Here is a 9,871-nt window from a genome sequence, read left to right as displayed (position 1 = left end):
ACTCTAGGAACTATATGACAAAGAAAACCAGTTTATGGACAAGTTACTCTATGGTTGCACTAAAGGATTGAAATAGAGTTCAGAATTTAAGGGAAGATTTAGGAGAGCTAGAAGGCAGGTTATGATCCACATAATTTTTAAGACAGTTTCCCCATGCCTTTTTCATGCAAATAAAAGTTGATATGGAGGACAGGAAGACCAGATACACAATAGATTATTTTAACTTCCCCTAAATCTTTCTTCCCAGTATGGTCACTTAGAAATAAGCCTTTTTAATGTTAAAATCATGCTGATTTGGTATTTTAAAAAGAGTGTAACCAAAACATTCATTAAGCATCTTTCAAAATATTTTTACTGTTTATCATTTTTGGTTTTAATATTTTGGCTAAACTTTAAATATATTTTCGTAAAACCTAAATTAGTGTGGCTGAGGGAACATGAAACCGAAAGACAGCTTACTCTTCCTTCTCTGGTTGAATCAAAGCATCCTTCAATGGCTGAGGAAGTTGATTAAAATAAGCAACTGAAGTTCAGAAGCTTCTGGGGCTTAATTCACATTTCATCTCTGTCCCACAGTTATTGCTGGCACCAAACAGTTCTACATTGCTTTTGCAACATGCAAGAAGGAAACGCAGCAGTATGCTGTCTAGTGTCTGACCCACAGACACCAGAATCCTTTTGGGTGGAAAAACCTGTTGGTATGTCTGAGCTCTTAAACAGTGCACATGAAGCAGGACGATAATGTTTGGGGCACTGCACTGAATTTGTAATTGCTAAGTCTGCTCTTTATGCACCTCACAGAAACTAGGAATGTCCTTTTGCAGTGCAGTATCATAGTAATTTCTGCCAAAATATAAAGGCCGTCTGTAAAGTGGAAGCCGTCCAGAAGTAGCGCTGATGGAGCCACTGATGTCATCCTTTAATGAAGCCTTTGCCCTCATTAATATCAGGGATTCAATAATAAGTGGGTTATTCCTTGTACTTGGGGACTGTAACTTTCCTATAGTTAAGATACTCAACAATTTAGCCTGATTTGCAAAAACACTTTTTGGATATAGTTTAGATATAATGACCTAAAATTCCTCTGAAGCTGTTTCCCAGATGAAGATTTTTCCCAATGTAACATATGTACAAACATTAGGACTCTTTAAAGACAGCTTCCTCTTGAGAATTCTAGAAATCAAAATGTGCTCTAGGTGGGTATTTGGGGACTAAAGTTTTTTGGGAGAGCTTGGCACAATCATATGTTTATGTTATAATTGTTTATTCTTAGAAGCTGATAAGATAAATCTTCATTGTCAGTATTAATAGCAATAAACCCGAAGAGTGACATTCTTGGTGCATTTTTCTGAGGGACAGCCGATCATTCGGTCTTACACACACTTCATAAGTGCAGGTAGACCACTCTTTCTACTAGTGAGCTTAGGTTCCCTACGACAGGCAAAATATGTCCATTCAAAAATGCAGGATTTGTAATTCTTTCACAGGTGAAAGTGTAAAAAATTACCACGCTGAAAAAAATAGGAGGATCGGCAGCATGCACAGCTAATGCTCTCTCCCTCCCGTCCCCGCCTCCCTCCCCCGCCTAAAAAAAAAAAAAAAAAGAAAAGGAAAAAAACCAAGATAATGACAAAGAACTGGCCAAGCCGCGCACCCAGCAAGCGGCTGTGTCTCAGTGCTCATGTGCTGGCTGCTCTGTCGTATTGTCTGGCTTTCGCCAGAGCCCCACATTTCCTACCTGTCACCACAAGGGGTGTCCAGGACGCGCTGCGAGCGCGAGGCTCCAGTCACCGAGCGGTGCAGGGGAGTCTGGCAGTTCAGCCCTGAGTGATTCTGTGAAATTGAAGGAGAGATTCTCGCTGCTGCTCTTCAGGGATTGCTGCTGTTAGAGGGAAAAGCAGACCTGGAGGTGCGCGTGCATGTGTCAGGAGATGCGGCGTGCATCTGACTGAGGTGCCTGCCCGCTGGGAAGCAGGGCGAGAAGAGGCAGAGAGAGGCGGCGAGAAGAGGCAGGAGCAGGACTGAAGTAGAGAGCAGCTGTTCCCTAATACTCTGGTTCTTTTGGGTGCCTCAGTGAATGTGAACATGGATTCTGTCACTGAAATCTTCCTGAAGCTGCTGTTTCTCCTATCGTGTCATAACTGGCACGCGGCAGTGGAAGGGAATAAATGTAAGTATTGTATATGATTTAAAACTCAAACCGTGGTGTTTTGAAAACTTCTGGGATATTTTATTTGCATTTAGGTTAAAAATTATTTTTTGAGACAAATGCTTACTGCTTTGAAATCATGACAGCAAGTTGCTAGGCTGAAAATGCTCTAAAATCTTTCTACAGATTTTGTCATGAGTCTATGTACAGAATATTGTTTATAAAGCCTACAGACTAAGAGTATCTGAAAGCAGCATTTTACTAACAGATGCATGTTCAGCCCCATTTTAGTTTTTGTTTTCTGTTTGTAAGTGCAGCATATTGCAAGGAATTGTGTCTTACATGGAAATTACTGGCAGATGTATATTTTGTATTATTTCAGCTTGGTTTTTAAGCAATTTATAATTTTGAAAGCTGGTATCTGCACCTCCTGAATTAAGCTGGTACTCAGATAACTCTAATGCACATTACTGTGCAGTTCAAGAGCAGTACAAATATAACAAGGAAAAATGTGGATAGCAAGACTTTATGGCATCTGCATTGATTGATTGGGGAATATTGTTCATGCATGACTAAAGAAGAGAACTCTATCCAATCCAGAAGAAAGTTTTTTAAAAAATGAGTAATTCGTAGTTAACCAGTAGGGTGGTACTGCAAAATAAAGACAGTGATTACAGTTTTAAAGACAATCTGCCCTCTAGGAGGCAAATCTGATATACACCTGAAAATCTCTGTTTTCAGTGTTGATTTAGATTAATTATCTTTAAATTAAAAAGGAAGGAAAAAACTTATCAAGAAACTAATTTTCAAGGGTTTTATCATTCAATAATAGGTCTGAGCTCTTCTTTTTCTGCTTCACTCAGCTTCAGCAAGCTGAAGGATTTCATTTTGTGTACATGTGGTAGAACAGTAGCCTAACTGCCAGATGCTCATAACCTGAACTGAGCATATTTTCTCCCCTTCCTGTTAAGGCACTGGTTGTACATCACAGGAGCAATACCTCTATGGGAAGAAAGTGCATGCCAAAGCAAGGAGGAATGTTCAGGAATAACCTTATGGCCCAGTGGCAGGGGACAGCTCCCTAGAAACCTTTCAGCAATGGCAGAGAAGTTTGAGGTGCTCTGTGGGTCTATAGTTTATGGTTTTGCATACGGATAGTTTGTAAACTAAACATGCTCCCATGAGCCAGACGTTCACACTGCAGCACCAAAATGATCTTGTGCTGTCATTCAGTAATGATATCTCATTTGATACTCAAGTGCATAGTGTAGCCCTAAACATGAATACTAAGTTCCTCTTGTTAAACACCCTGATGCAATCCAGCCACAGCTTTAATTCTCTTCATCATTCTGCACTGTACAGGTTATGAATACATCCGTTTTCTCAAGACCATGATAATTGAATTGCACGTTAATAGCATTTGGCACTATGCACAAAACTAAATCAGTTGCTTACAGGGAGGTATATTAAAACCACTGCAAAAAAGGCTTTCATCACACAGCAAAGCAGTAAAGCACTAGAGGTCACTCTTACAATTTAGGAAACAAGGTTTGAGGAAAAGGCTCCAGCTTCTTCCCAATACAGAATTTTGAAGGATAAAACAAATCAGGTATGAAATACATTTACTACTGATTTTCTCAAATACTTCTCAAAAACAAGCCAAACTCAATTACAGTATCAAATGAGTGACTTGAATGGAGTTTTCAAATATATGCTAATATTTATAAAAGTATAGTATATTTATTTATTAATAAGTCCTAACTCTGATGTCAAAACACCCATCTGAACTGAAAAAGTAAGAACTCTCCTCATGCTACAGGCAAGGAAGCTGACTGTGGGAAGAGTAAAACAAATTATTTAAAATAAGAAGGAGTGAGTGCTAACATGTGAGGAGAACTTGGCCAATGTAATGTATATTATTCCTTTTCAGTATCAAATCTGGAAAAAAAAATCCCTTTAGATATATTTTTTATTTTGGAAGTGAACCTTTCTGAGGGAGATTTAGTTTGTTTTAAAAGTGACAGTTTCCATCTCAGGTATCAAGGTATGAATTTGGTTAGTGTGTTAAGTTTCATAAAAAGACCTCAGGAGAAAAGGTTTTTCATAATTGCTGATTACAGTAAACACATGCAGCAGCCATTGTCTACCCACGTGAACTTAACTTTACTCCTTTCTTCTTGAGTAGTTGACCAGGAATTTAAATCCTTTTCAGGAGGTGGTTCTGCTATTGACATTAATGTATTCAAATACATTTACAAAAACAGGTAAATTTCAGTTTTCTTGCATTAATTTTGATGGCTACATTGTCAAGTAGGCTGCCAATCATCAAAGAATATAGGGTTGTTTTTTTTTTTAATTCTCCCTCTAAATTAATTGGTTTTTCTTTTTTTTTTTTTAATTTTATGGTTTGTTCTTTAGTATCAGATCCTGAATACCAAAGTTTTGCTTTGTCCTTCTTCAGACTAGCTGCTTTTAAGAAAAGACCAAAGACCTTTATACTTCACCTTGAAGTGTCAATACTAATGTTACTAAGTCAGTTGTATAAAGAAAATATCTTGGATCAAAAACTTATGTGTTCACAATTATTTCTGTCCTAAAGGAATCACAGTATTCATCTTTTGAGTAAAATGATTTTGAAGTTCTTAGGTTATCTCAAGGTGACAGACCCTATTATCTAGAATATGAATGTTTATTTCTAGGACTTTTATTTTCGGGGTTTTTTTTGTTCCCTTCATTGGGGATTTTTGCCCTGAAAAAAAAATGCTGACACTTCTAACCAAGAGACGTGAAAATTGGTGCTGGAAACTTAAATCTTTTACAAGTTCTGTAGTAGTGCTGCTTCATGCTTTCCTATGCTTCTTCCTCCCAAAGAATTTCACTTGCAGTGGTTTAAAGAAGTTTGAAGCGCACAGCCCTGAGTAACTGTATAATGTCAAGTGTGAGTTTTAAATGAAAGATTAAAGCAAGTATTCCTGTAAGGTTTTTTTCCACTGGAGCTAGGAAACATTTTATCTTATTTTATTGGCAACTTTCTCTACAGCTGTAAATCAGCAAGTTACTAAATCAGCCATTGAGAACTTGCCAGAAATTGGTACTTTAATAGGTGCAGGGATTTGGGGGTTGTTTTAAGCCTTGAAAACAGAAGTGTTGCAAAAAACATAATTAAATCTTCTACACACATTAACTCAACTGTGACTAAAAATTATTAAGGTTAATTTTGAGAGTGGATGCAAATAAAAAGAACAAATTAGGGACTTTACATATAAATTTTCACCTCTAAATACCTACTTCTCTTTGTTAAACTCTACAGTTTTACAGAAGCATTTGTCGATTCAGATTCTCATATTTGTACTGCAGTGATAAGAATTTCTATAAATGCAAGAATGTTGTTTATTATTATTACTGTTGTTATTACTTTTAAATATCAGGAATTTCTTGCTAACGTTAAAGTAGAAGACTGACTCTAAAGCTGACAGAGAATGACTGTTAATGATTCTGATGTTTTCAAATAGAGGACTAAATGATCACGTACTTTGATTATATTATCAGATTCAAGTCATTGTACAAGTAATATCCCCAGGGAAGGGAGTATTTGCTACAAGGAAAATATTGTATCTTAATTTAGAAAATAATTTCATTCTGATTTTAATCATCAGTACCACACAGCTCCATATGCTATTTGACAATTTTATGGAATTGCATTAAAAATACACTAAAATGTTGTTTATCACAAACAATTTAAATTAAAATGTAATTCTTTTACCATTAGTTTGTGGTGGATGCGAACTGTAAGGGAGGAGAATGTAGAAATTTCTTCAAATTTTTTTTAGCCTTATTAATATTTATTTTCTGTTTATTATTATCTATATCTACTCTGAGATAGCAATGGAGACCCCATCAGAGATCAGACCATCTCTGGGCAATTATTTTCATTAATAAAATATTACAAACATCTCTAGTTTATTTAACATATTTTTAGTACAGTAACATCAAAAGCTTGTGTCAACATCAAATCTAAACCAATACCATTGGTAAAATCTATGAAAATTTATTTCAGACTTTCAAGGTTGAGAATTCACAGTAAGTCCTTGGGTTGATTACACTGAGTATAATCAACAATTTGCATCCCATTGCTCTAGGCATTCAAATTCCCATGAACATATTTGTCCCTGGGCTCAGTCAGCAGGATGGATGGAGCAAATTTGGTCATGATTGATTGATAGTGACAGACAAGTAATGACATTCTCAAAGTAGGATAGAAACAACCATAAAAAGAAAATGCAGTAGGTTATACATAAAGTATGTTGTCAGTGTTGGTAATAACATTTGCATTATGTGTTAGCATCTACTGTGTTTTAGTTAAGAACCAGTTAGGAGTTCCAGAGTAATCACTAACTTCTTCACATCTTGATAATTCTGCGGTCATGGCCATTGTGCTTTCTTTCTTACATAATAAACAGATGTAAGTGTGCATCTCTGTTCATCCACAAGAAAGACAACCTTTAACTAAGGTGTTATATCCAATTAAATATGTCCCACAAAATCATGTACACTTCTATAATTGCATATGAGGTACAATGTTCAAGTTTAGCATTTTTGCTGAAAACTTCTATGCTGCAGTAGAAAACAACAAATTGTTTGTCATATGATAATATATCTCATATATTTCCCAGTATTCTGCCTACTGATTTATCTCCTGTAATAACTTCAATAATCACAATCTCCTAGCTCCTAACAAGTTTATCGGGGAAAAAATAGGTCAAATTTCTCCCCCATCCCTTCTCACCCCTGCTGCCTTCCCAGCCCAAAAACCAAATCAAAGGACCCTTAAATGCCTAAGAAGCATTACATCTTTCAGATATTTATTTTCTTTTCCCCAAATATATGCTTCAGTACTTCTTACAAGTTTGAGAGTTTAGTGTGCGGTGTCACACAGTATTAGAGCTCTATTTTGTGGGAAAGTTAGAACTGTTTCTCAGTACTTCTATATGTTTATTCCTTGTTATCTGCTCTCATCTAACAAGGTGATAACAGGGATGGGGGCACCGAGAACCATCACTAATTCAGAGGGTTCTCCTTCCTAGAACACACCTAGAACACACCAGGCAAATGAATGATAAAGAAATACTAAAGTTAGTCTTTTCTGTCAGTGACTCCAGAAGTACCCATTAACTTTATTTAAGAGGTTTCTGAAGTTAAAAGTTAAAATATGCTCTTCCATCTCAGTTTTCAGTTGTTTTATGAAGAGGGGAGAAAACCAAAACAATAGTGATGACATTATTTTTACAAGTTTCTGTGCAATTGGTTAGGTTTTTTGCATTGTTAAATATGACTAAGGTTAAGTATTTTGGCAGATTAATCTGGTAGTTCTTGAATTCTTGCAACTTACAACGTGTATCTTTGGCAGTCAGGGCCCGTGCATTATGTCTGGATTAAAACTGAAAAAGAGAATGTACATCTCAGTATACTAGCGTGTATTACATAAATGTCATTATGACAAAGGCTGTCTCTCTAATCTTGAAAATAATATAAAATATATAGGAGATACAGTATGTTGTCATGATGAGAATGTGTTTGTTTTATTTGTCTGTAAAAATGATGCAACTTTAACACTAGGGTTTAACCAATTGCGGTTAACTGAAATTTTAACTCTGCAGTGTTTTATAATAATGTATTTAATCATGCTTATTTATCTGTTGGGTGTTTGTGTTTTATATGTGTGCAAGTATAGTATTACAGACTAATGTTTGTAAAAGGAGTACTCTATGGGTTACCTTCCAGTTGAAGCCTATACCAGTAACCTTGAGTTAAATCTGTGAAATGCAGAGGAGCGTTGGTGTCCAACTATTTTGCCTGTCAGAAGACAGTCTTTAGTGTTTATTAGAAATTTCTATGCTATTTTTTAGTAATCAAAATGTAATGTGGACCGGGAGGTAAAAATGATACTGTTTATATTCAGTATTTTCAGTGCGATAAATTGAAAAAATGATTGAAATCCTGAAAACTTCTGACATTTTAAGTAGATTCAAATTAGTAACTACAGAATTATTATTTAAATACCATACTTGCTTAATAGACTAGTGAAGAAAACTACCTCTAGGTGTTTAAATCACAAAGGATAGAAAAAAAATATGGTTAGGAAAACTACCCAGCTGGGTAGTGGGTCTAATTACTTTTTTATTAAGTAGATCTCATTATTTGGTTATGCTCAAGTATAAGCTATTTCTTGTTCCTTGCTGTTAGAGTGCCTCTTTGTTTCTATAACAAACTTTTAGCAATTATTATATTTACATATGTAGTCTTAAGGGAAAAATAGATTAGAAACAGCATATTGGAATATTTAAATTTATTCTTATTACTTAATAGCATTCTTATTCAGCTAATAGCTGAAGAAGATTTTGCTGTTTTTCAGGTGTTTATCTGTATATTTTTAAATCTAAGATGTATTTCAAAACCTAAGCTGTCCTTACAAATATTATTTTATAAAGATTTTTTCCCAATTACTTTTAAAATTTGCCACCAAAAATTCCCATCTGTATCTAGTTGCCCTGTTCAGAATTATTGTGAAAATATACCTTTAAAGAAAATTCTAAAGAACAAGAATAATGAAGTCTTATAAAGTATGTGATTAAATAGCGTACAAAAATTATTATTACTCAGGTGACATATAACCTAATAAACAATCTTACTAGGAGAGCAAACAGAATAATTTTTTATTAGAGAAGGTCTAGGGCAGGAGTTTTGAACAAGACAGCAAAAGTAAGACCTTCAGAGGGTAACACACACTATAAAAATGATTCTGTAGTCAGGCTGAGTTGCATATGGGGAGCCTGAATCACTTTGATTAATTCACCTGCAGCACTGTGTTTTATCCATTAGACTGTATATGTTCAACATGGATATTCTGTAATTATCAGAAAGTTTTGAGGAGATAAGAGGGAAAAGTTTTTCTCTTCAGAATTACAAATTATGGTAGAGTTAATATGGAGTTTACTGCTATGCAGTATTAATAAGAAAATACTAATTTGAAGCTGGAAGATATTTTGAATTAGAAACAACTCCATAGCAGCTGCAGAAGTGAGATTTTTTACTCACTTTTCACTGCTTCATTTATTAGCAACTATGCCTTACTTTTGAGGTATGTGATGAAATCTGATGGCTTCTGCAGAGACAGGAAAATTGGGATTTACCTGTCTAAAATTAAAAATCTGAAACTTGGGTGCTTTCTTCTGAGCTAGCTGAGTCCCTTTTTAGTCATATGAGAGAAAAGAATAGTTCTTATGGGAAGAAGTCATGCAGAAGATGGAAGGAAGAATTCTCGGGCAGAGTTAATTAAGTAGTATAAGATGATTTGCAGTGTAGAAATGCCATTTGTGTCATCACTGATTATGACTCTGAGTCTGGATAAGCAGATCAGCTGTAGGCTTTGTCGACATCAAAACTTACATGAGATGGGTTCCAGTTCCATCAAAACATCCTGTTCTAAATGAATGTTAGAAAAAAGTATAGCAAGCTGTACTGACTGCCTTGTATGGGAATCACTGGCTATACCCAAAACATTCATGTTTGGTGTTGAAGCTTCCAGAGTGTCCCTTGTCTGTGTTTGGGTGAGTGAGTTCAACTTGATTTCCCAAGGGTTAATGTTGCTGCTATTGACAGACCTAGACAGATATAGGGACCAAACAAGGAGCTGGAAATGTCCTACCAGTGACAGTGTCTTTC

At 35.5% G+C, this 9,871-nt stretch overlaps 1 protein-coding gene across 1 annotated transcript in view; it reads left to right on the top strand.

Moving 5' to 3' along the window:
• Positions 1 to 2,028: 2,028 nt before the first annotated feature.
• CNTNAP4 (contactin associated protein family member 4) overlaps positions 2,029 to 9,871 on the top strand; it is a 241,114-nt gene continuing 233,271 nt past the window's right edge. The window contains exon 1 of the mRNA XM_064438555.1: positions 2,029 to 2,170. Within this exon, the coding sequence (XP_064294625.1) occupies positions 2,086 to 2,170 (85 nt within the window). The 5' untranslated portion in view covers positions 2,029 to 2,085. The remainder of the gene's footprint in view (positions 2,171 to 9,871) is intronic.

Source organism: Phalacrocorax carbo, chromosome Z (assembly GCF_963921805.1).
Source record: "Phalacrocorax carbo chromosome Z, bPhaCar2.1, whole genome shotgun sequence".
Classification (NCBI taxonomy): domain Eukaryota; kingdom Metazoa; phylum Chordata; class Aves; order Suliformes; family Phalacrocoracidae; genus Phalacrocorax; species Phalacrocorax carbo.
This window is presented reverse-complemented; position numbering and strand designations above follow the sequence as displayed.